Genomic DNA, 26111 nt, shown 5'->3' with positions numbered 1-26111 from the left:
TCACGGACAAGCTGGAAATTCTCGGAAACTAAATTTCTACGACTGTCCCGTGAGTTTTTTCAGAAGCGCGTCCGGAAAATTCTGATCAAAGTACTAAATTGCATTTTTATATCTGCGCAGTAGGATATATTCAAGCAAGAAGTTAAAAGGACAGCAGGAGGTCAAGCTTCTATATTGTCTTTCGAGAGAAAATGAAAAATATAAAAAATAAATATATATATGGCCTGGTTCACTTTCGTAATGTTAACAATCCATTTCAAAGGCAGATGTTACAACTTCGCTTAAGGAACTACCTTCCAGAAATAATTATGTAGTCATCTACTAGAGATGTACATACTTGAGGCTTGTTAAAGTTTTTGCTATGTAAAGGCTCGTTTCAGTATGGATTATATTTTCTCTGCCTCTCGCAAAAAAAAAAGAAATTCTGATGCACTCGTAGACGCATTGTCTTCTGTTCCGTTTTATTGTACACCTTATGTCGAATGCTATTACTTAGATGTGTTTAAGCGTTTCTATCGAATGATTATTCCTGCATGGATAAACTTGTTTCATAAGTTACATTCCGCAAGCCTTTTGTAAAAACTTGGTCGGATAAAAAGGGCTGTTTAGTGCATTTACCAACAAACTTCCGTTTGTGCGCTCGTGCTGAAACGATTTATCACTCTTTTATAGACTGTAGGCATGCCGTATTCTTCAGGGGCCTTCTCCTAAGAACACTCCAAAATTGATATAACACTATGCGCAATTTGTTCCCTACTTTATAAAAAATCCATGTGACCCACCATAGGACATGCTGGCTTGCATAGCCAGTGGTTGCAATAGAATGTACGACGGGCATGCTGAGTCATCGCGATGCATTCGGTCGTGTTGGGGGGAATCTGCTACTCGCGTTCGTAGTGTGTGACGTCATAGTTCAGCGGAAACCCGCTAGGTGGAGAGAAGTAATTAAATGGAACATGAGACATCCACCCGTAGTGTGTACGCAGCACAAGAAGCCTCGCCGGATTGGATGTCTTCATTGGACGATTGCACTTGCTTGCTTGACTGTTGAGTGAATGTTTTGTGTAACCCTAAATTTCTCTAGTGCTTTGTCTTTGTAAATATTTTGCTCGCATAGGATAATTTTTAAGAAAGCGTCCGTGGCCTTATGGCTAGAGTATCGGGCTTCTGTTCTGAAGTTCTGTGCCTGAATCTGGCCGTAAGACAATTTTATTTATGTAAGTATATTTGTTTCAATTGTAGGAGTCATGAGGGAGGTAGTGGCCGAATACTGCACCAGGAAGGCCAATTCCTGTTCTGACGAGGGAGCTGGAGGTTAACAAACTGCTACAGGTTAAAAAAACAAGCTGGAGGTTAACAAAGAAGCTCGAGAACAAGTTAAGGACCGCACAAAGAGCGATGGAACGAAAAACGTTAGGCCTAATGTTAAGAGACAGGAAGAGCGCGGTGTGGATCAGAGAGCAAACGGGGATAGCCGATGTTCTTGTTGATATTAAGCGGAAAAAGTGGAGCTGGGCAGACCATGTAATGCGTAGGATGGATAACGGATTTACTATCAGAGTTACAGAATGCGTGCCAAGGGAAGTGAAGCGCAGTGGAAGACGGCAGAAAACTAGGTGGGGTGATTAAATTAGGAAATTTGGAATTAGCCAGCGCAATACAGGGATAATAGGAGATCGCAGGAGATCGCCTTAGTCCTGCAGCGGACATAAATATAGTCTGATGATGATGATGATGATGATTAATTCAATATATATGTTATATACTTAACGATAACTGCAACATCCCTGTGACGGCCAAAATTTGTCTAATGTTCATACAGTTTCTAGCGCAATAAGATAATCACATACTCCTTTAGAAATATTCTCGAGCGGCAGCACTTCTTTCTTGAAAAAATATTTTCTGGAAGCATCATAAAATCGACAAGGTTGTGGCAAAAAAAGGATGTTTATTTGGTGCTCGATCCCCTTGTTGTTTTTTTTTATTTCGTGGGTATAAGTTGATTCTGATTCTTCCTAAGTTCTCTTTACCAGATCTGTTGCTGCGATGCCATTGTAAATGCGCAGCTGACGCGACGATAGTATCTGAATGTAAAAACTGCTATATTCAGGTGGACTTTTTTTTCTTTGCTTCAAAGTGTGGCATGTTATAAGCAAAAAAAAGTTTTCTCATTTGGCTGTACGAACCAGATCTTGATCAACAAGTGCTTTCACAAAACATTGAGTACTGATCACTCTTTGCAGCTTTCAGATCTGTCATCTTTTTCGGTAATAAAGCGTCTGCGAAAACTGATTGCCTTTCGGAGTTCCATGGCCTTTTTCATTGAGTAAACAATTATCAGCAGCGTTGAAATAGACACTGAAGATAGCGGGTTACTTTTACAAGTGCTCTGTATGGCACTGCCTTTCAGCTCATGTGCAAGCAGATATGAAGCTATACGAAGTGGCACCCATGCTTGTTTCAGCTTCCTTGTTAACAGTATTAAATTGTGAAAATGCCAAAGTGAACGATGGGTCGGACCTGGCTATTCTCCACACTCAACTGAAATGCCAATATGTCAACCAAACGTAAGTGACTGAGAATTTTCAGATTTTAATGCATGGCTGAGAATCAAAATTTATGCGATGAACTCCGGTACACCAGCTTTGTCAGAGTACTATACTAAACTTGGTCAGACTACTTCACTTCGTCACTGTAATATACTATATCATCGCTACAATAATGACCAACCACATCGTTTGTTATTTTGCTTTTCTACGAAGAGACTCTGCCTAGGTAATAGATGCTCCGATGTGTCTCCTTCAGTCCATTGAGTCTTATTTCGACATTGAAAGAATGTTCCTGGTGGGCTCCTTTTTGAAGGCTAAGCTTTATGTATTGTGCCACATAAAAAATGTTTTCTCGTTGTCCAGCTAGCCGAGGCAGCCGCTGAGACCCAGGGGATCTCGGCCGTCTGCTAGGCGGAGGGTGGCTGCGTCCGCCCTCGTGAATTGCTGGCACCAATAAAAGTTGTATCTCTCTCTCTGACGCTCTTATGAGGGTCTCGAAGTACTTCATTTACGTTGCGCCTCCAAAGCCACCCTTACCTTCGAAACGCTTAATAACGACCAACCATAAAGTCATTCTGATACGTAGAAGTAGGAGTAATAGCAGTTGTTAACGCGACAGCGTTAAGGGCCCCGTGTCGTAGAAAATCCGGCGTCGGCAACCGGCGTCGGCGTGCGATGCGGGTGGCGGAGAAAATCAACCCCAACCACCCCGACCACGCAGGCTGTCCAGGTGGTGCAAGGTTTTGGTGAACAAAAAAATTATTTTGTCACAGTGAAATCCGTCAGGACGACTTTACCATACGGCGTCGGATTGCCGTCGGATTGTTTACCAATCGGCGGCGGATTGTAATTTGAATGTACGAGAAAACCTAATTCTGCTACGAGGAAACTCAAGCACAAACCTCTTTTCCAGCATTTCTACCAGACCTACAGCCATGCGTTGCGATGCGAATGGGTCCCAATAACGCTATCGCGCTCTACTCTTTAAGGCGAAGCTTAAGCGTCCTCCAATTGTTGTTGTTGTTGTTGTTGTTGTTGTTGTTGTTGTTGTTGTTGTGTTGTTGTGTTGTTGTTGTTGTTGTTGTTGTTGTTGTTGTTGTTGTTGTTGTTGTTGTTGTTGTTGTTGTTGTTGTTGTTGTTGTGTTGTTGTTGTTGTTGTTGTTGTTGTTGTTGTTGTTGTTGTTGTTGTTGTTGTAAAGTTTATTTTAAAAAAAAAGGTGAAAGCTTGCACTAGGCCGCGCAAAGCTCATGACACAGCGAAGCTGGCCGATTGATTGCGTCTCTTGGTTGTAGCAAGGTTATCTCTCTCTCTCTATCTATCTCTATTTCTTTCTATCTTTCTCTCTCTCTCGCTCACGTTTTCTCTTTCTCTCTCCCAAAGGAACTTGTGTTGCAATCGTCAGTACAATGCAACCATATGTTACCCATAAATGCACGTTCTGCAAGCGTGGGTGTATGCGCAGTGGTTATGACGCTCGCCTTCGGACCGTGGCTGCCCAGATTCAAATCCTGCCTTGGCAAGAACATTCATTTAGTTATTTATTTATTTATTTATTTATTATTTATTTACTTATTTCTCTCGGGAGGCGAGCGCAGACGCGCCAGGATGACGTCACGGCGCATGCGCAGTAGCACGCAGCTGGTGGGAGCTCCGTGGCGTCGCCTGGTTACCATGGCTACGGCGCGGCAGTTTCCTGCAAACACGCGCAAATTACGGTGGCTTAAACTGCGGAAGAAGACGACCACGCTCGAGCCAATGCTGATGATGATATCTTCCTGGCACACGCACAAATTACAACTGGCCTAAACGGATGTTAAAACATTGTGCCAAGAACTGGGCCCCTCAGTCCAGGAGCCCACTGGTCACCTGCACCAATGCAATGTAAGCACCAATGCACAAATGCAATGTACGCATCGAATGTCTTGGTCGTCGTGTGTGGTGGATGCAATCAGCCACTTGGCTGTAGGGAGTAGAGTGAAGGTGGAGTCGTTTGGAAGTGTTGGGAATGAAGGCCGCAGTGGCATAGTATGTCCGGAATGTTTGGGTAAGCGCCACAGACCCTTCACTGTGGCGGAGGCTCTGTTACTTGTCCCCATATAAGGTGTTGTCAAGCTGGTGTATGCAGGGTGTTTGTGCTTGGCGAATGAGTGTACCCTGTCGTCTGGTGAGGTGTGGGCTGATAGTTGAAAATTTTCTTCTCTATGCCCTATTATGTGCTAGTGTGGGCATTGCGGGAGTCTTTTAAGAGGATCTACCTGAGCAGGCGATGGAGGAGGTCCAGCGTAGTGCTTTTGAGATGAGCAGATTAACCCCTTCAATACCCTCTATTCCCGCATGCCCCAGATTACATCATCCAGATGACATCAGTGGGCAGGTGCAGGTGTTTGTGTATTGCCTCACTAATCTTTGGGAAGTTGTGCGCTCTGATGTATCCCGCAGGCTTTTCTCGCATCTGTAAATATGTTATATTTCTTGTGGTGATTGGGGTGAGTTAGATTGCCTTGATGATGGCGGCCAGCTCTGCTCCCTGTGGTTCCGTCTTGTTGATGGTCTGCGTATGATTGATTGAGCGGTGGTGATAGCAAATCGCTATGGCTGCTGCGCTGCTGCTGATGACAGCATCGGTATACAGGTATGTGTGGGTGTTGGGTCATTGAATGTACTTGCTGTAGTACGTGATGCTTGATTCTCTGCGTTCTTTGACTCATTGGGGGTCCGTGTGCCTTGGTATGGGGCTATTGTGAGCAGTGCTCGGGCATTTTTCCGAGCGCGCTTGTAGCAGGCGACGCGGTGTCGTTGGGTTGGCTACCCAGCGTTTGCAGGATTCTTCTGTCTGATGTGGTAAGGCTCAGTCGAATTTCCTGCCCTCGTTTGTGCATGCTGATAAGCTCTTCTAGGGTTTTATGGTTGCCTGCCTTGTCTAGTAGCTCCGTACTCGTGTTGGTCGGCAATCCCATTGCCAGTTTGGTGTCTTTGCGAATGAAGGTGTCTAGTTTTGCGCTTTTGTGAGGTTAATGTATGGCGCGTGATAGTGGAAGCGAGACAAGCGAGACGTCACGCAGCCGTAGCATGTCTTTCTCTTGAAGTCCTCGGTGGTGACTGGAAATGCGTCGCATCGTGTTCAAGACTTGGTCATCCTGCTTTAGAAAGTGCTGAAGAGTCGCCGCATCCCCTCCATCTCGCTACATGCGTAGACTTAACATTTTGATATAATATTATGTCTTTGCGGAATGTATTTGTCCTTTGTTGAGTACGGTCATAGCTATGCGTCTCCAGCGCGTGGTGTGCACAACAAGCAGCTCCGACTTTTGCCGTTTACTCTATACACCTGCAGAATCTCTTCGTTTCTTCTCTGCACATTTATGTCATCAGCCCGGCATGTTCTTCTCAATGAATTCTTTTCTATAGGCGCCTCTTAACATTTTGACTATGTACCATTGTTAGTCTTCTGCATGCACAATAAGAAAATATAGATTAACTTCTGGATTTTTATAAACACTGCAGTATTTTCCGAAGGTAGCAAACAGCTGCATCTGATAACCTGTCGCACCCAATGGAACGACTGTGAAAGTTCTACACTGTGCACGAAGTAAGCTGACTGGATCAGCCGTACGTACTGTCAAACGAGACTTAGTCATCAATAAAGTCAATAAAGAAAATCAATTTTTTGCTTAGTGAAATCTGCCTCTTGCTGAGGCAGTTATCCTGGCGACCTAGCGCAAAGACCTGGCATGGTAAAAAATAAGCTGCTCACAGTTATTATTTATAGACCGTAACATTCAAATGTACATTCAGCCAAATGTGAGCGATAATACAAATTTTGTAACTTTATTTGCACAGCCTGCAGCTTGGCACAGGATCCAATGCGTTGCTAGTCCACAGTGCCATTGTAGCCAGGTTGTTACTTTAACTTTTTTGGCACAATACTGCCTACCCCTCAAGAGTCCGTGTCTGATTATGCCCGCGACGTGATTGCCCGAGCCGAAGGAGCACGCCAAGTTGCTCACCGTCGATTTTGTGCTTCTCAGAACAAACAGAAAAGCATTTATGACAGTCGTCACCGTGACGCCGACTATGCTCCCGGGGAGCTTGTTCTATGGTCTCCGACCCACCGCGTCGGCCTCTCTGAAAAACCGATGTCTCGTTACTCCGGTCCTTACCGTGTCCTCCTCCAGGGGACCTAGATCTCTCCTGTCACACCTACTACTCGCTCCCTCCAGACTTCCCATGACGTCGTTCATGTCGGCTGCCTGAAACGCTACCAGTCCTCTTCTACCTAGGAAGCACTGGGACGGTGCTTCCATGCCGGGCGGAAATATGTTACACTGTTCTGCGCAACATCGAGGAAGTCATATGAGCACGAGTTAGGGGCTGAAGAAGACGAGGCTTCAGTAACTGGTCGGTTGCGTAAATCCTTGTCAATCGTGTACATATTGTAAATAGATTTCCTGTCTTGCGCTTCTTCCCTCCGTAGCAATATGTTCAGACAAGATTGGCTGAATATATATATATATATAATATATATATATATATATATATATATATATATATATATATATTGCACGGGTTCTCTTTTGCCGAACACCAGAATCAATTTCACTATTTTTTTGCCATTGAATACCGGCATATACCCAGTGACTCAAGTTGGCGTTAAAGAAGTTCATTGTAGAGTGGCACGTACCAAGTGCTACATAGCCAGTAAGCCAACTTAGCGTGAAAGAGGTTAATTAAAACGCGCCCCATACCCGGTGGATTTGTTCCGACAGTTGGTTTCGATTCCTCTTCCCCCAGCACAGCAGCCCGATACTGTAATGATTCGACCACGGACTGTCCAGTGACCCAATCTGTGGGAAAATGGCTGCATAGAACAGGCAGAGAGTCCCCTCAAAGTGCGCGAAGTTCTCAGAGTTGCTAATTGCATTAAAAAGCTCTTGTGAAGGGCAATGTTCACAAGCCTCGCGTTGGTGCAGTCCGGGTGGAGGTCCAAGTTGTAGTGAAGGATTTCGCTTGTGCAGTTTGGTACGTTTGATACAACTGGTGTCCCTCTGAGATAGTGAGTGTATGCGCGAGAGGATGAAACAACCCCCAGCGCCTGTCGCCCTAAAGAATGGAATCGGGATGCAGTGGTCTTCTCGTGCGATAATCGAGCAGCCTTGTCGGCGTCGTTGGGCCCAGTGATACTGCAATCGCCGGGTAACCACTGAAAGAAATCCGATGTCCTTTTTATAGCTAGTGATGGTGTTTGGCGACTGCGCAAGTTTGGCGACTGCGCACGTTAATTAGTTTTGAGATACACGTAGGAGGAACTGCGTACACTGTAATACCAGCTGTGAGTCACAGCCAATTTTCGAGGACCCTATATGTCAACCATCTGAAGTTCACTGCAGAGGGCCGCAGTTCTGCATCTGTAGATGTTGTGGCCCACGACGTCTTGAACCCTTCGGTTATTCTTGTTGTCAGTGCGTACCTGCAGCACCGACGAAACTAACTGGTTATTCAGGTCGAGTCATTAGTATAGATGCGTGTGCAGTTGCTTTGCTTTGCATACAAGAAGAGTAAACGGTGTTGCTTTAATGTAAACGACATTAAGTTAGGCTTCATTTGAAGCCCTGGAGTTGTGAGTTGTACTTGATGACAGCTCACACACGATAGCAGAAACAACTGCCTAGCCGCACCTACGTGTCCTGATGTAAGCGAGGCAAGTTGTGCATAGATTATTGCACTTAATGCCGTGCGGGCCTTTCGGCGGAGAAGCTGCCAAGGTGGTGCGAAAAATCCGGACGAATTACCTTAACGTGCACACGCATCGTCCGAACAACAACTTGGGTTTTCAGTGTGTAGTCTTCAGTGATTGCAATGGTGTCTGTCACTGGCGCGCTCGGGAGTAAGCCACGACATAACCTGAGAGCTTGGGTACCTCAGATCGTTTACAGCTATTTCTGCATGTGTTGACGATAACAAATAGGTTCCACCGCAGGAATCCATTAAGTACTCTTAATGACCCTAGAGGCCTATAAGGCACCTAAACAAATGAGTAAATAAGGCCCACTACAACTGGCAACATAGAGTGTATGGACTCTCCCCAGCTCTTCCTAGCTAAGAACTCCTATATATGGCAAATTGCTGTCAGTCGTTTTTTCACTTAGCTTACATCACGACTCCATGAGAGGTCTCGGTCAATTATCATCTTACACAACTGTGACTCTTGCTGTAGGATATCAACTGACTACTAATAAGTCATTTGCGCACATGAGTCTATGCCTGAAGCTTTTCTTACAGCTAACGAAAAAATGAAACTTATCAGTAATTGGTTTCATGCTAACAAACTGCTACTGAACGTAAAGAAGATAAAATTTATGTTAATTCATTCTTCACACAAAGCTACAACCTTCGCCTCATGCATGCTTCAGGTAGATGGAGAGGCCATTGAACGTGTGAATAGCATAACATATCCAAGTGTTGTATTAGACCGTCATTTAAACTGGAAAATGCATATTGATTCGCTATGTAAAATGTTCAGCAGTCTCTGCTTTGTGATATTTGAATGTCGCCAGTTTTTCCATGTACCGACTTTGAGAACCATCTATTTTGCTCTTTTTCGTAGTCAAATATCATATAGAGTCGTGAGATCATACGTATGATTCTTACCTAAGGCCACTTGTAGTGCTGCAGAAGTGAGCAATTCGTCTTTGTCAAGTTAAAGTTATGCAGCGACCTACTAAGCCGCTCTTTAACAAATATCGAATCATGTCCCTTAAACTGCTAGTAAACTGTAAAACTACAATTACGGTGTATAATTGCATAACTAACAATTGCTCCCCCACTTTTCTGCGCATCATTCATGTCTTCCCGGTTCCCACCAAGAGGCTACGAAGCCGGGAACTTCTTGCAGACACTCGTAAAAAATGTGCATGGCAAAAGGCGGCTACCTAGCATTGGTTGTACTTTGTGGTACAGTCTTCCTGTACATGTAAAACGAAGTAAATAATTTTGGTAAGGTGAAACACCATTCAAAATTCTTGTATTAACGTTGAATTATGATTACAAGATGTCTGCTAGCTACATCAACGCACAAATGTTGAAATTGATATTGTAAATCTCTGTTATTATTTATGTATGGATCCAAACTAGCTTGATGCTAAGGGTCCAGATGTTTCTCATGTATTTTTATCATTTTTTGTATCCTGTTTGCAAATAAATTCAAATTCAATTCCAAAATACCCCATAAGAATATTTTTGCCTTCCTCTGAAATACCACCAGGGCGAAGCTTTCACATTACCTCTCTATGCAGTCCTTCTGCAGTGCAAACCTGAATTGGCGCCACACCCGACGTCGAACTGCCATCTGAGCATATGCAGAGCCGAACGATGGTTGGCAAGGTTATCACCCAGTCTAATCAGATACGGAATAGCATTGGGCTCTGTTCTCTGCCCTGTATACCCCACGTCGTGCCAGCAGCTAGCCACCCTAACGAAAACAAAGCCTCTTGTCGAAACGTAGACTCCAATGACATTCCTTGTTCTACCACACTTAATCACTTCGAGCCTCCACCTTGCTGTCATTCTCTTGTTCTGCATTATCGCGAATAAGGTAATTGATGAAAATTATGGGCTCACTGTTTTGACTTCAAATGGTTAAGCTCGTGCGTTTGTGCACTGTACTAAAATTTTACTCAAACAGATATCATATATTTCGATGCTTTGTTGTGCCACGCGTTGTAAAAGGGGACATGATATGTAATAGCAGGCGTTCATTTGTGCGTTACCACGAGACACATTGATGAGCTCAAACATTTGCTTTTTACAATATCGCAATAACCCTCGCCACATTTGACAAAAACTGCAGACATAAATGTTGTGGCACTGCTGAAGTATTGCGATGGCAGTGTCAAGAACTGGGGAAAGCAAAGCTTGAAATAAACACTAATCTGTTATGTTATTTTCTCAGCAAAGTTGTGACATAACTGAGCTGGAGTATTTAGTTAACGGTAAGCCCCATAGAACTGTGTAGCAGCCGTGCCAAAACTTTGCTTGGGTCCTCCATGAAGCGCAAGTGCAATGCAACAACAGTGTAAAGTTACGCGGTATATTTACAAGGCTGAAGGAAATTCTGGGAAATGTCAATTGTTTTAAATGCGTAAGCATTTCTATGGTTACCCCACGAGAAAACTGTCCGAGCGTCCGTCCGCCCTCCGCGTAAGACGATCACTTTCAAGTTCACCAGTTGTGGAAGAAGACGACGAACGCGCGAGCAGTGGCACGAGCGCGTCTTTGTGACTACGTGACGTGTGCAATCAGGCACGCACTAGGCAAGCCTTTAGTAAGCCAGAACTGTGGAGCATCCGTGGCTTCGTATCGGAACGTCATTCAACGCACCTGGCGCCGCGACCTGCTGTAGTTTGCTTGCCTCCTCAGTTGACGTTGCGCCGCCTTCCGCAGGAGTTCGTGTCGCCACCACGCTGTCGAAGTTACCGTAATGGCGCCAAGACGACCGCAGCCGCTGAGCACTGCTAGGATTATCAGCAGTGTTGAGTGTGAGCACTCAACACGACGTCGTTACTAAGAAATCAGACAGCTCCCTGAGGAGATTCTATGTAATTTTTTTAAATCTTTTCGTGACGCAAAACGCAAATTACGCAAAAAAACGTCTGTGTTTATAGTAGAACCTTGCAGATACCTAAATTGGCAAACAATACATTGCAAATTTTGTTGCAATTAATTTCTTTTCAACAGCGTGTTGCTGCAACAACTTTTCACTTGTTGTGATGCTTCCTTTTTTTCAGTAGGGCCTTCAGAGGACACCATTTTACGAATTCAGAATGACGAGAAGCTTGATAACTCCTTAAATAACTCGAAAAAAGCCAGCCGTGTTTGTTTGCCAAAGCCATGCGATCATCTATGGGCATATTCTGGATACATTCCTGTAGACGAACGCAAAGAATCATCTTACTTGTTTTTCTTGCACATTAAGTCGGAGGAAGGTAAGCAGCTTCCATCTAAAATTGTACTTAGAGCCTTTACCATAAAGCATTTTGTTTCACTTCGTCTCACATAACAATTTATCTTTAATATTATTGCACACTTAAAGGCGCCCTAGGGCTCGCAACACGAAACAGCTGTTCTGCCTTGCCCTCGAAAAAATGTTTGTCGATTATTGCTCGCTACCCTCTTCCCGCCGCTCCCTTCCTAGTATATTACGCAAAAACAACAAGGATAATTACGTCATGTGCAATGCTCTTCATAATTTATATCAGCTTTGTCACCTTTGTTTTAATAGAAAAGCGGGCAAGATTGTTCAATGGGAGTTTTGTTAAAGCCGCAATTAGGAAGGGACACTTTTGAACAATGCATGGCATACCGGCATTATCCGCTCAAGACGTAATTAAGGATGCACTTCCCAGAACTCTTGTGTATGTGGACTCTACTTAGAAAATCTGGTGCCTGCAATCCTGCAGTTTTTTTTTAAAGTTTGATGTGGTTCATATGAAGTAGTTGGGGTCCTCAATAAGAACTTCTCCCTCTAAGGTCACCAGAAAGAAATGAGGAATCTTTTTTCAAATTACCTAGATTCACAAATCGGAACTATACTAGACAGAGCCGTAATGACAAGAAAAACTGGACAACTTTTCCTCTATAAAAAGTATCACATGAGATGGGTCCAATTAGGCATGCGAACAATGTGCCAACAAATGCAACATCAAAAATGAGTGAGATCCTGCTGGTGTATGAATCAAAATAAGTCAAATGCAATCACCCAATAGGAAGGCTCATTCCAGACAATGTGATTGACTCAATGTGCTAGTTTCATTGCAAGTTGCATTCTTTATTTGGTTACACCCTTCAAGGCTGCTCAAGGAAAAGGTTCTGCAAGAGACTACGAAGACTCCATACGCTTTCAAGCAAATAAATATTCTGTCTCCAAATATTATTTCCAGTGTTGATGAACCATAGCAGTCTTCTTAAGGGGAAATATTCTAATGGTTTTCCTAATGAAATGGCACTGGACCGTTCTTGAAAGTCGTTTTCAACAAAGTTTTTCTGCCAAAACAGCTATAAATCTAGTGTCTCATTGAAAGAAAGTCAAATCTCAACCTTACGTCCTAATACTGGTCAAATGTGCTGCCTAATGTTTTGCCACTTCTTGCGGTAAAGCTGCTCTGGTTGACATGTAAAACGTATCATATAATTGCTTGGATAACGTTGCATTTCAGTCCGATAACAAATTTGGGCATATTTCTCAAATTCTGTTTAAGTGGATTTGACTCATTTCGAAAAAAAGCTCTTCAAATATTTGTTCAAATTGCAACACCCTTCGTTAAGTTCTGCTTTGCGGCTGGCCTCGTGTCAACTGTTCTGCAGTTCAGATGTGTTTAAGTAAGTCGCAATAAACTGAAGAACCTTATCTGAAAGGGGGAATTGTTGCTGGCGAAATCGAAACAAACACACGTGACAAATCGCCGTGATCTGACTGGCTTTTTCTTATCCGTTGTTTTGTTATTGTGAACAAGTTTTCTTCGCATTCTAAAATGCAGAATCTAGCACAACTGTCGTCATTGACCGTGGATATTTCCCTATGTCCTTCGCATTCTTGTACACCTCTTTCATTTCCTTGTCTCCATTATAGGTGCAATATTTGACTCCTATTCTTTTAATCTTTCTCACAAAATACACTTGTCAAACTTGAGCAGGTGTGGAGAGTTGGTGGTGCACGCTTCTCATTTCCTCACCGGCCTCAGTCAAACTGAGGCCGGTGAGTGCTGAAAGAACAATTAAAGTAACCACAAAGAGGGACGCAAGTACCATGCGCTTGGCGATGGTCTCGGCCTGCGCAATTATAACAGGGGTTGCAGAGTTTCTTGCTTGTTTAGAGGCCTGACGCTTCCTCTGGTGGTGCTACCCCGCGTTAAATCATTTGCCGTCGATGCAGTGGTTTTTCACGACAGATCCATGGCACCTTGTCAGGAAACATCACTTTTAACAAGACGCTTTTCTGCGGCTTAAAAAAAACAAATTTTAACTCAAACTGCAAGGTTTTTCGAGCCCCCCACGTAATCGGGCTCGGTCGCCAAGTGTAGGGTGGCTACCAAGGGTGCGTTTGGTAATCGAGAAATATGCACAGAAGTGTTCTGACGTGGTCCTGGCGTTTGCGAACGTGACTGAGCATTTCAATCGTCTGGAGGCGGTAGCTTCGGCACACAAAGGAGAGCCAATAGAGTGAGAACTGTTCATGCGTCCCACGTCTGCGCCTTGAGCGTCTTGAAATAGTTCTGCGATTATTTTGCCCCACTGCCTCTGAAAGTTCAGTGTTTTGACACGTTCGTGGTCTGCGTACGTATGTGACCATTCCAAATGTTTCAAGCGCAAGATACCACAAACAGCAAAAAGCGCACGCTGCTTAAGGCCGCGCCAATCCAAGTTGGTTACCATAAGCTAGGCCTTCATGCCCTTAGCTCTAGATCGACTCTCAAGGAGATTTCCTAGATAATTCCAGGGCTTTGCGGCCGAAGGAAAAGGAAGAGTGGCGAGAGTCCATAGCAGCATTAACTTCCCGCGAAAAGGCAAACGGGTCAGAAATGGCTACTCGTCATCAAGGATTAGTCTAGCACATCACGAGCGCCACCTGAGGCTCCTCTTTGGCAGCCTTTAAATGCACGGCCCAAGCGATACCTAGGAATTACTTCACTTCCTTCAATTCTGCTGGCCATCGGCGCAGCCACGCGCTTCAGCTAAGTGCTATTTTGTGTAATAAATGATTTGGGTTCCTGAACTGCGTCGGTTTGCCTCACCATGACAAGCTAACGCCTATAGCCTTGACATGCAGCCTTCGCACCGTTTGGCCTGAGGCGGGCAGGTTTGACGCCACTATGTCGGGCGATGACGTAGTTACCGTGCAACCGAAGTTGGCGGGAGACATAGACAGAAACATTCGTTTCTGCGATAAAATTTGGCCCATTCATACACACAAAAAGAAAACGTGTCCAAAATTGTGTTCTTGAAATTTACGTACAAACCGAGATGCTAAGTTGAGGTAGGAAAACTTCCTCTTGAGTTAGTCCTTTGCAGGAAAACTCTACAAATCGTTACAGGCACGTGCGTTTTGTCATTAGCAACTGCCCTAACACAGAAGTCGCTAAACGTGCTTTGCCTAATCTATGACGAAACAAGGATTTGAATATTTTGTTGGCAAATACAGGAAATGCACAGTTCTCGTGCGTTTCTTGAGCGCCTCTAAATTAAGGTGTTAAGCCCTATAATACGCAATTCATGGCAACCATATTTCTCAGGGGCAAGGTTGCGGCAAAAAATAAGGAGCATAAATATGTATGCTTAAAAAGCTTCAACTTTTTTTAACAATTACTCTATGAAAGGACAGGGCAAGGTGAGATTACAACAAGGCAAACAAAAAGATGAAAATGCTCGCACCATGTAACCAACCTCACGACAGCGTCGCACGCTTTTGAGCATCCTGCGTGACGTCGAAAATTGGAGTGGACACTTAAAAAACCTACGACATGACAACGAAAATTTACGAGAGAATCATCCAATCCAAGTAAGGATGTTCGCCAACTTTGTATGATGCGGCGAAGTTCGAGGCTGTGATGTCTCCTCAAGGATGTGTGTCAAGGCTACACAGAGCTGTGCCAACACAAAGGAACATTCGTTCATCTGATTCAAAATTGAAAACAAAATTATTTCTTCGTATCTGCTAACGGGATAAGTACACCAATAGACTTCGACACCATACGCAGAACTGTCTGGCTAACCACGATCAGGCACAAATTTGTAAATACCGAAATTCCCTATACAGGCACAAATTGAAAAGTGCCACACCAGAAGAGAGAAATCTGGAAAATTCTTGCATTCATGAGTAAATATATTATTTCTCTATTTTATTAATTAATTTATTAATTTATTTATTTACTTATTTATTTATGTTGATGCCACCATTTTCCAGAAGGCATTACAAGGAGATTAAGGTTTATTTGGCTATTTGTGGCTATTGTTTATGGTTTATGTTTACGATTATTTGTGGTTTTAAAGGTGAGAAAAGTATTCCTAAACTCTTTCTCCCCTCACCCCTTCAGGATGATATGAAGAAGCCTCTTCTCTTGTGGCTGCAAGGTGGACCTGGTAAATCCTCCCTTTTTGGCCAATTCCTTGAGAACGGACCCCTTGGAATCGACCCCTCGGGAAACCTGTACTACAGAGAACACACCCTTCTAAAGGAATTCAACATTATTTACCTGGACCAGCCAGTTGGATCTGGATACAGCTTCGACAAAAACGAGAAGTACCCGTCCTCACTCGAACAGGCTTCCAACCACGTCATCACATTTCTCGAGCAGTTCTTGGAAATCTTTCGTGAATACAAAGACAGAGACTTTTACATCGCCGGGGAGTCCTACGGAGGTAATGTGACCGCTTCCTATTGATGCTTGCAGATTAGGAAATACCGTATTTACTTTTGTAAGGCCCGCATTTACAAAAAAAATTATAGGACGCAGGCCTTTCACGACACAAGCTCACGGCTACTAATTGAAACATCGAACTACCTCCTAAGTGTTAAGAGAATAAGGCAACCGCTGGTGGCCCACTACGAACATTTTTACAGTGGCCGTCCAATTTTTCGGACACGGACATTGCCGTGAAAATATCTGAATAATCGGTCCATCCTAGAAAAGCAAAATGTGATGGTCAATTCCATCTTGCGTTTTTTTAGAGGGCCAGAACAGCTGAAATTTCATTTACTGGCTCTTTCTCTGTGTTCTGCCCAATCCAAATAAAATTCCCTCAAAACTTAGCGTTGACGGAGACCACGGGTGCACTCCACGTTTAGCCATGGCACAGCCCGAAGTGCGTCGCACGTCGCCGTCAACGGCAGGTATTGCGCACAAGGCCTTCACTCCGCGACAGTGTCAGTTTAAGCTCAGCTGCATATAATCTTTTTGGAAAATCACTGCATTTATGCCCGCAGGCGAGCTTGCACCATTGATCCCAGGCATTCGCGGTAGTTACCGGCTGATCGCCCGTGCACCCAAATCCTGCTTCACGCACATGGCCGTCAGTCCAGAATGTGCATGTGATCTCACGCTTGATTACCGATGTGATCTCCTCGTACAAATATTTTGAGGGCGAATTTATCACTTCGGCTTGCCGATCCCCGCCCGCGCTGGCTATATGCCTAACCAAGGCGGCTTCATACGTGTGGGCGTCTAAAGTTGCCGTTTAGTACGATTTTTGTTACTCCGGCGCTTCCGTACGGGATACTGTGATAATACCACCGTCGGCAGCACAACTAGTGCCATATAATAGCGACTTGCGGAAATTCACCTGCATGCGTGACGTTCAGTGAAACAGCGCCTGACACTCAGGGGAAATTGTTTTCCAAGTTTTCGCAATCTATCAATGGGGGAGCGAGCCTTACAGGTGTGTGGGCCTAACAAGAGGGTGGGCCTTACAGGACTGTCGGTATTACAGAAGTAAGTACGGTAATTTGTAATGTATGAGCTCGAGCAAAACTAGATATGGTTTTAAAAAATCTGAAATTAGGGTTTGTTATGTTTCCGCATCCATGCTTCACAGACACTCACGAACCTAGTGCTGACGTTGACAAAAAAGTCACACCTGCTTTTGCTGTACGGACTGTACTGTACGGAATACGGACTACTAAAGTATCGTTACTAATTAAGAGCCGTGATACAAACCTACAAACACTATTTAACACCATTATGCTTAAATTCATATTTATTCCTGAAGCAATTAAACCTAGTGTTCGTACAAAAGCGTCTGCCACGATAAAATATATGCCCTTTGGACATAAAATAGATGTCATGTCAGGCTCATTACGCGTCAACAGCAGTTCTCCATCCACTTTTACACTATTAGTGTTCCTGTAAATAATTGTATAAGGCGCAGCGCGATATTTTGACAGACCGAGGCCATTAAAAAGGCCAAGTTATCGAAAATACAGCGCACTCATTACAATATCTTGCTCCTTTTTGTGATTAACATTTTCGTGATCGCTTGTCATCAAACCTAGCGTCTCGGAGCAATTATGATAAAGTTTGTTTCATGTAACAGTAAACCACAGAGTTACGCATTTCACAGGTACGTAAACCAAGTTTGCGTTTTTTAGTCAGGAAACACTGGCACAACAAAGCTGCTTTAATAGAATTGTTGGCTGATCACTGTGGAGACCTCCATATACTGTCTAAGCATGTTCCTGCATGTTGTGCCGGAAAATACTGTGGTTGCCTTGCCTGGATCTGAAAATCGCACGAAAAGCTTTTGCACATTTTATTAAGAGATCTTATATCTCGCAGTAAAAAGCTAAGATATTCAAAGCACGACCGCTTACACCTGTTCTTTGGTTCTTGATCTGCAACCTTCCCGCCGGCAACTACAAAGCATAATCGCGAAGCTACGTACAGGTATGCTGCATCTAAATGATTTGGCTGCGGCTATCTTGACACCACGCATACAGCAGCATGCAACTCCACACATGCACCGAGATCGAATATGAAATCGAAAACTCTTCCACAGCAGATGGCGAAAACCACGCCCCTCATCAGAAATAATGTTCATGAATACGACGTTACAACCCAGCTCTATACAAATGCGCCCTTCACGTACACTCTTCAAAAAAGTTTGCAACCTTTGGGGCTTATGTGGCACCACAACAATAATCACCATCTGCCTTGCTGGCGTTTCCTTTCTTGAAAACTCTACTTTTTTCTATCGAGAATGCTAGTCATGCACGCGAGAATGCTAGTCATGCCGTTGGTGACGTAGGTGTACCGGACGCGCAGCATTACAGAAAGGAAATGCGGGCAAGATACATGGCGATTATCGCTGCGTGGCAAGATAAGCCCCAAGGGGTGAAAACATTTTTAAGAGCGTAGGCTTGAGAGCGCCGCGCAATATATCAAACATGTTTACTCCGCTATGCCGGAAAACAGAATACAGAGATCATGAGCGACATCAATGATTGAACGGCGTATGTAAGTGACATGTTTATTTTCAATGACACAATGCGTAGGTTGATCATTCGTTCTGTCCGAAAGTGAAGTTTGAACTTTAACAACTCTGAAATTCAAGTGGTAACAAACACGAACATGCTGCTTGCAATAGCACATGGTGTATCGGAGCACAGAAGAATGGCTCACGAATGCTTACTTGCCGAAGGGCATACCGGGTGCGTGCAACACAATATGGAACTTGTAATATGTGTGGGTAATGCACGAAGTGGCCAGTGTGGGCTCAAACTGCCTTGTAGAAAAGAAATCGTGATAGTAGTAGTAGTAAACACTTTATTTGGGTCCTGAGAAGCTAGGCAGGGGGGACTGCTAGCCGTTGGCTAGTCCCATGTCGGAACAGAGAGGCCGTGCCTCTCCGCTCGTTCACGGACCCTCTGGACAGCCAGGAGTTGGACGTCTTGTCTGGGATCTTTGATGGCCTTCGTCCAGTCTTCTTCTTGGTTAAAATCCTGTAACACAGGGCACTGCCAGAGCATGTGATTCAATTAGCAAAATTCAGTGCCACAATCTGGGCAGAATGGATCGATGTCGGGGTGAAGTTTGTTCAGAAAGCCCCTAGAGGGGTAGGACCCCGTGTGGAACATGCGGAGCGTGCTAGATTGTGATCTGTTGAGCTTATGATAGGGGGAGGGAAAACTCTGCCGATCCCCTCTGTAATGTGATGTGATTTCGTGAAAAGTAACTAGAGGATCACTGTGGAAGAGCTCTCCCGAACTCACCCGAGACACCATCCCGTCGCGGCATATGAAACCTCACGCACGGTCGTGGGCTATCTCATTGGGGTTCAGGTGACCCGGTAATACGTCTGATCCCATGTGTGCTGGGAACCAGACTATGTGATGAATAGTGTCTGAGGGGGGTCTGCCGTTGATAATCCTGGCTGCCTGTTTGGCTATCAATCCCGATGCGAACGCTCTAATTGCCGCTCGGGAGTCCGTGTAAACTGTAGTGCGTGTTGTATCAAGTAATGCGACAGCTATAGCAGCCTGCTCCGCCACGTCGACCAATGAGGTCTTTAGCGAAGCTGCCGAGAGGAGATCTCCCCTGTCATTGACTATAGCTACGGAAAACTTGTCGGAGCTCGTGTGTCGCGCCGCGTCAACAAAGGTCTCCGTTCCGGATAAGTTCTTTAGGAAAGCCCTAGCCCTTGCCAATCTTCGACCTTTATTGTGTTGTGGGTGGACGTTTCTTGGAAAAGGGTCTACAATAAAGGAATTCATGGTTTGGTTATCAAGTTGCGTGGTTTCTCCCTGATTAAAACTACGATGGAGGCCTGCCGCATCCAACAGTCTTCTGCCTGCTTTGGAGTTCGATAATCTAAAAATTTGTGCTGATCTTTGCGCTTCAATTAACTCCGAAGTGGTGTTGTGTACTCCCAACTTCATGAATTTCTCTCTGCTAGCCGTGATTGGAACACCAAGCACCTTTTTGACAGTTTTGCGCATGAGCGTATCTAATTTACCTTTTTTGTGAAATTGAGGGCCGCGACTGTGTAAATGACATGGCTCATGAGGAAAGCATGGTGAGCTCTAAGGAGTATATCCTCGCCTATGCCGCCTTTCTTGTTGGACACTCTCATAACTAATCTGAAAATGTTCTCTGTTTTCGTGGTGAGATGAGCTATAGACGTTGCGTTGCAGCCCTTCGAGTCTAATAAAAGCCCTAGAATTTTGATAGAGTCTACTCTAGGGATGGTATACCCATCCCTGGTACGAACGCTAATGGGCACCTGATCGAGTGGGGTGAGTCCCCTAGCACCTCGTCTAGCCTGTCTGTACAGCAGGAGTTCCGACTTTCCAGGCGAGAGTGCAAGTGCCGTACCGTCCAGGAAAGACTCTGTAACGTCTAGAGCCTCCTGTAGAGCTTGTTCGACCGTCGCCTCCGATCCTCCGGGACACCAGATTGTAATGTCGTCAGCATATAATGCATGACCAACATTAGGAATTGTTGCAAGGCTTTCCGACAATTTGCGCATTGCTATGTTGAACAGAAGTGGCGAGATAACTGCCCCTTGGGGAGTGCCCCTTCTTCCGAGTGTGAAAGACTCCGACACTGATTGCCTCAACTTTATGACCGCCGTCCTGCTCTCAAGGAAGGATTCAACGAAGGTGAAGAATTTAACTCCTAAGTTCAAGGCCGATATCTCCTTAAGGATGTAGTCATGTGTAATTGTGTCGAAGGCCTTGGGTAGATCTAGTGCGAGTACCCCTTTTACATCTTTGTTTTGAGAGTCTATGATCTGTGTTTTGAGCAGGAGCATGACATCCTGCGTGGAAAGCGAGGGCCTGAAACCCACCATATTGTACGAGAATAGCTCATTCCGCTCGATATGTCTCGATATCCTGTTATGCACTGCATGTTCCGCTACTTTTCTAATGCAAGAAGTAAGGGAGGGAGGACGGAGGTTATCCAAGCTAGGTGATTTACCTGGCTTGGGGATTAGGACCACTGTGGCCTTTTTTCCAACTGTCCGGTACGACACCCTCCTCCCATACCCCGTTTATCTCGTTCACTAAGGAATGAATGGCTTTGTCGTCCAAATTTCTTAAGAGCCGGTTTGTGACTCCATCGGGGCCTGGGGCAGACCGTCCGTAAAGATTATGCAGCACTTCCCTGATCTCAGCTTCCGAGAAGGGAGCGTCCAGCTCTGGGGCAGGCGCGCCCTCATATCGAGGGTGGGAAGAGCTTTAGCTTTGGTCAAGTGGAAGGTATTTGTTGGCTAGTTTCCTAAATATGGAGGCTTCTGAGATATCTTCCATTAGCTCCTTATTAATAAGTCGGTCTATGGCTAGTCTCTGATTACATTTCGATTGTTCATCGTCTAGGAGATGTTTGAAGAGGCTCCATTTACCTCCTTGTCGCATTTTCCCGTCCGCTGCCGAGCAGGCGTCCCTCCATTGCTGCTTATTTAATTCGGAGCAATGCTCCTCAATGTGCCTATTGAGCTCGGCGATCTTTTCCCGCAGTCTCCGATTGAGTGTTTGCAGTCAGTGTTTGCAGGCAACTGCTCTACACGACTCTTGCGACATTCCAACCCTCCATGCGCGGGCCTCGCATGCGTCAGATGCAGCAACTGCGCGACGGCGGGTTTCTTGACAAACGTGGCGATACCTCTGCCATTTTCTCCCTTTTGGCTAACCGAACGGTAGCCCAATAGATTTACATTATCGCTGAGAGTTTCCTGCAAGAGCAGGACGTGCGGCATTGACGCCTGTGATTTGATGAGCTGCAGTAGAGCATCTTTACGTGATTGTTTTTTTTTTCTTTTTTTTTGCATAACAGGCGCACGGGTGCTATAAACACTGACCGGTATACACGCAATCACGTTTCTTAATACGTCGATAAAGACTGCCCGCAAGCCTAGATGTCAGGCATCAGCCAAGTCATGAGAGAGAGAGAGAAAAACATTCATTTAGACCATTCAGATCGTTGATCTTGAGGACGAGTGGGTGGTGTCCTCATTCCAGGACTCCACTGGCCATGGCTGCTCGACGTACTTGCTGGACGAGAGCTTGTTGTCCCGCCAGGGTATCGCCGGTCAGCTGTACCTCCCACCGCTCAAATGACGTGTTAGGCGTCTTTAAATGTTGAGGTTTGCCCCCGCACCCCCACGAGATGTGAAACAGTGTAGGGCGTGTGTCGCCGCACCAGGGGCAGATGCCGCGATATGTTTGTGGGTATATTTTGCTGTATCTGTGTAGGTTTGGGAATGTGTTTGTTTGGATAAGTCTGAGGGCTATTGCCTCTTCAGTGCTGATATTTTTGTGAGGGGGAGGGTAAATCCTGCGGTTGAGTCGCTGGATTTCGAGTCGGTCGCAGTAATTTGATGGCAGGGGCACAAAGGTAAAGGGAGGGGATTGATAAGACGATTGGTTTTGCCCCGCTCGGTTAATTAGCGCTCGAGCTAAGGCGTTCGCCCTTTCGTTCCCCTCCAGTCCCGCGTGACCCGGCGTCCAAGTGATTTGATGGGTTTCTTGTAGCCTCGGGCCTAGAATTTGAGCCGCCAGCACCGGTGTTCGTCCGTTGGTAAAGTTTCGGCAGGCCTGTTGCGAGTCGGTAACGACATGAACTTCCCTGCCCACCCTGTCATGTTGTTTTATTACTAGCGCTGCGGCTATGGTCTCAGCCGCAGCTGGGGTCTCTGCCCTGACGGAGGCCGCGAGGGTTAAGGAGTTGTCTCTCCCGTTCACGGCGGCTACCGCGAAGAGGCCCCCTGCGGGGTACGCCGCCACGTCCACGTACTGTACGTACGGGTCACTCTTGAATTGTCGGCGCTGTCTGTTGACCCGCGCCTTGCGTCGTCCTTCGTGGAGTTCATGACTCATGTGCCTTGGTATGGGGTTCGCCGTGATCTTGCTTCTGACCTCGGGCGGGAGTGATCGTTGCCCATCGAGGGCACGAAGCTCCGTGGCCGTGCCGGTCCGGTGGAGGATGGCTCTGCCCGCCGCCGTGTTCTGTAGTCTGGCTTTTTGCGAAGCCATAACCACGTCCGACAGCTCAGCGAAGGTATACCACTTGTGAGGTCTAATTAATTCGGCTGACTTCCTGTACAAAGCATTTCTGCGTTAGTCCCTTGTCAGAATTACAGTTAGAACACTTGTTGGCCACTTATCCTGCTTTCTACTTCCCTTTGCACGTGCAGTGAGGGCTCTGGCAGGTGCATAAAAACACAGAACCGACTCTGAACAAAACGGTATTTAATTTACGCCTTTACCAAACAAATGCATGGACAATTGTATGCGGTCACTTCGTGCTATATTAGAATTCAAATAATACGCAAGTATGTGCCTGGGCTGTCAATGCATAGTTCAAACAGAGCTTCGGATTTCAGCACTGAACGTTCTGCTTTGTAACACATCCAAGAAAGTATACTTCAGGATTGGTGTGGTGCTTGAAACAAGCATAATAAAAGTACGAGACCACCCACCGCGTTGGCTATGGCACTGCACTGCTACGCACGAGGTCGCGGGTTCAATTCCCCGAGGTAGCGGCCGCATTTGGATTGGGGCGAAATATAAAAACGCGCATGTATACCTTTCTGTGCACGTTTCAAGAACCCCAGGTTGTGAAAATGAATGCGGAGTCACCCACTACGGTGTGCCTCATAATCATCTCATGATTTTGGCAAGTAAAGCTTCAGAATTTAATGTTTTTGAAAAGTACGAAGCTCTCCCCGCATCACCGGCAACGAAATGTATTGGCTATAAGCGGAACTACCAACTGTAATTGTCAGGCTCCTTGTGTTCCTCATGTAAACGCTCTTCCTATTATTCGGAATTTTTAACTACTCTGTACGCCGGCGTTATCCTTCAGCGATCCGCCTTCTACACTCCGTGGCTTAAACTTGTATATGTGCGGCAGTCTTATGAAGCGTCTCGTACTAGTATATGAGCGCTATCACTATCTTTGTGTTATATACTTCACGGTGAAAACAGCGCCTTCTCCGCCACCAACCTCGCATTTAACGCTCTTTCTACACGCACTCGCGTTACGTAGGGACTTTTTCTGACTCTTACAACTTTATTTTCTCGTCAGCGACGGCAGCTTGCGCTGGCATTTAGAACAGAAAAATCGGAACTAAAGCTACAAGAAGCAGCGAAAGCTTCCTTCGTCACATTCATTGCACTCTCTCCGTAATAATTGCCATGAACAATGCCGTTTCATCTACTCCACTGTGGCTGTGTCACTAATACAGCCTTTCTAATTTTTTTAAGCTTCCGCTGGCCATAAAATATGACTGCCAAATGACGGGTGCATTTTTCGATTTGAGATGCACTTTCTGTACGTTTTCTTAATTTCATTCTCATAGGAATGATACGGATACTCGATGCACGTTTGCGCCGTCAGAGCCGCTCCCGCCGTCGCGCAGTCGCTGCATCTGACGCATGCGAGGCCCGCGCACGGAGGGTTAGAATGTCGCAAGAGTCGCGTAGTGCAGTTGGCTGCAAATTTCCAGCTGCGAACGCCGAATGTTTTTCTGCGGTCTCATCTCGGGCACCACCGAGATCCGACGACTGAAAAGCCTTTGACTACGCTCATCCGCAGCCGCTTCCAGGCGTCTGGTAGCCTCCAGGCTGCGCAGCAACAGTTGCGTCGCGTGCTACGTGGCGCCAGCCTGTTGCCCTCACCTATTGTTCAAAACCACCCAAAGAGCTTCACTACAACGCTAACCTTTGCTGTCGCATTTCAATGTTTGCCCTTCTGCGGAACTGGACATTTTTTAGACCTTCTGAGAGTGTTGCTATCCTAATTAAGGAAACGTCTTCTTTTCTTCCAGCAAGGTTCGCCGTTGGAGTGGCGCATAAGGTGATGACAAACAAGTCAGACCAGCTTTCCTTGAAGTTGAAAGGGGTCATGCTTGGCGTCGGATTTCTATTTCCACTTCTAGACATCATCAACTCTACTGATTCCCTTTACTACACAGCGCTGCTGGACGAATGCCGTCGTAATGTGTTCTCTCACAGATTCGATACAATTCAGCAGTTAGTTGATGGTAAACAATATCCGAACGCGACTCTACTTCTCAGCCAAACAGTTCTCAACTTGCGTGGAAAAGGTGAAAAAAGTCTTTTCGGAAAGCTAACCGGCTTCAATAACCAGGGAAGCATTATAGTTCCTCGAAGGCCGAAGGAAGTTCTTGCGTACTACCATTACGCAAATAGTACAGCATTCAAAAAAATTATTCACGTCGCCTATACGAGGACGCTTGATGGTACGAGGCGTGAAATAGCATTGCAGTTGGCATTACATGACTTCTTTCACAACCACAGCAAAGTATTGTTGCATGTACTAAATAATTTGCACGTCCTTTTCTACACGGCACAACTGGACGACGTGTTTCCAGCCGTTAACATTGAACAGTCGTTCACGGAGCTGCAATGGCGAGGGTCTCAAATCTTGAAAACAGCTCCGCGAGTGCCTTGGCACAGAGAAAACAATTCATCCCTTGAACTACGGGGTTACGTCAAGCAAGCTGGTGCTCTTATGTATGCCAATGTATTATTCGGAGGTCACCACGTCTCAATGGATTGTTCGAGCGCTGTAAGTGAACTGTACTGCAAGTTTCTCAAATTCACGAAGGCGCCTTCTCCAGTGCCAAGTCCCGTAGAGATACCGGCTTGTTAGTTCCATTCGCTGACGTGTATGTGATACACAAAGTACTAAATAAAGTTATGCTGACAGCTTAAAGGTGTATTTTTCTCCTCCTAACAAACTGTTCTTCGTAGGAAAAAAGCTTGTTGAAAGCAGTTATGACCAATTTCATAATTTTCTCTTACTGCTTATCGGGAACATAGAACGTTTTGCTAACTCGCCGTGGTTGCTCAGTATCTATGGTGTTGAGCTGCTTAGCACGAGGTCGCGGGATCGAATCACGGCCACGGCGGCCGCATTTCTATGGGGGCGAAATGCGAAAACACCCGTGTACTTAGATTTAGGTGCACGTTAAAGAACCCCAGGTGGTCCAGATTTCCGGAGTCCTCTACTATGGCGTGCCTCATAATCAGATCGTGGTTTTGGCACATA

At 45.4% G+C, this 26111-nt stretch overlaps 1 protein-coding gene across 2 annotated transcripts; it reads left to right on the top strand.

The window, feature by feature from the left end:
• The first annotated feature begins 2374 nt into the window (after positions 1-2374).
• On the top strand, positions 2375-25775 carry LOC125940742 (venom serine carboxypeptidase-like). Of its 2 annotated transcripts, none has more exons than XM_049657218.1 (3): positions 2375-2567; positions 15636-15960; positions 24869-25775. In XM_049657218.1, the coding sequence occupies exons 1-3, from the start codon at positions 2547-2549 to the stop codon at positions 24895-24897; spliced, it is 375 nt and encodes a 124-aa protein (XP_049513175.1). In that variant the 5' UTR covers positions 2375-2546; the 3' UTR covers positions 24898-25775. The 2 variants fall into 2 exon arrangements, with proteins under 2 accessions (XP_049513175.1, XP_049513174.1); XM_049657217.1 differs by having other exon boundaries at positions 24865-25775.
• Positions 25776-26111: the final 336 nt, after the last annotated feature.

The sequence above is a fragment of the Dermacentor silvarum genome, chromosome 10, assembly GCF_013339745.2.
Source record: "Dermacentor silvarum isolate Dsil-2018 chromosome 10, BIME_Dsil_1.4, whole genome shotgun sequence".
Classification (NCBI taxonomy): Eukaryota; Metazoa; Arthropoda; class Arachnida; order Ixodida; family Ixodidae; genus Dermacentor; species Dermacentor silvarum.
This window is presented reverse-complemented; position numbering and strand designations above follow the sequence as displayed.

Bases quoted from the DNA above. Each gene is read 5' to 3' on its own strand.
- LOC125940742 (XM_049657217.1), top strand. From the start codon at position 2,547: ATGCCAATATGTCAACCAAAC. The intron at 2,568-15,635 runs GTAAGTGACTGA...TCACCCCTTCAG, and splicing joins TGCCAATATGTCAACCAAAC to GATGATATGAAGAAGCCTCT. The intron at 15,961-24,864 runs GTAATGTGACCG...CTTTTCTTCCAG, and splicing joins CGCCGGGGAGTCCTACGGAG to CAAGGTTCGCCGTTGGAGTG.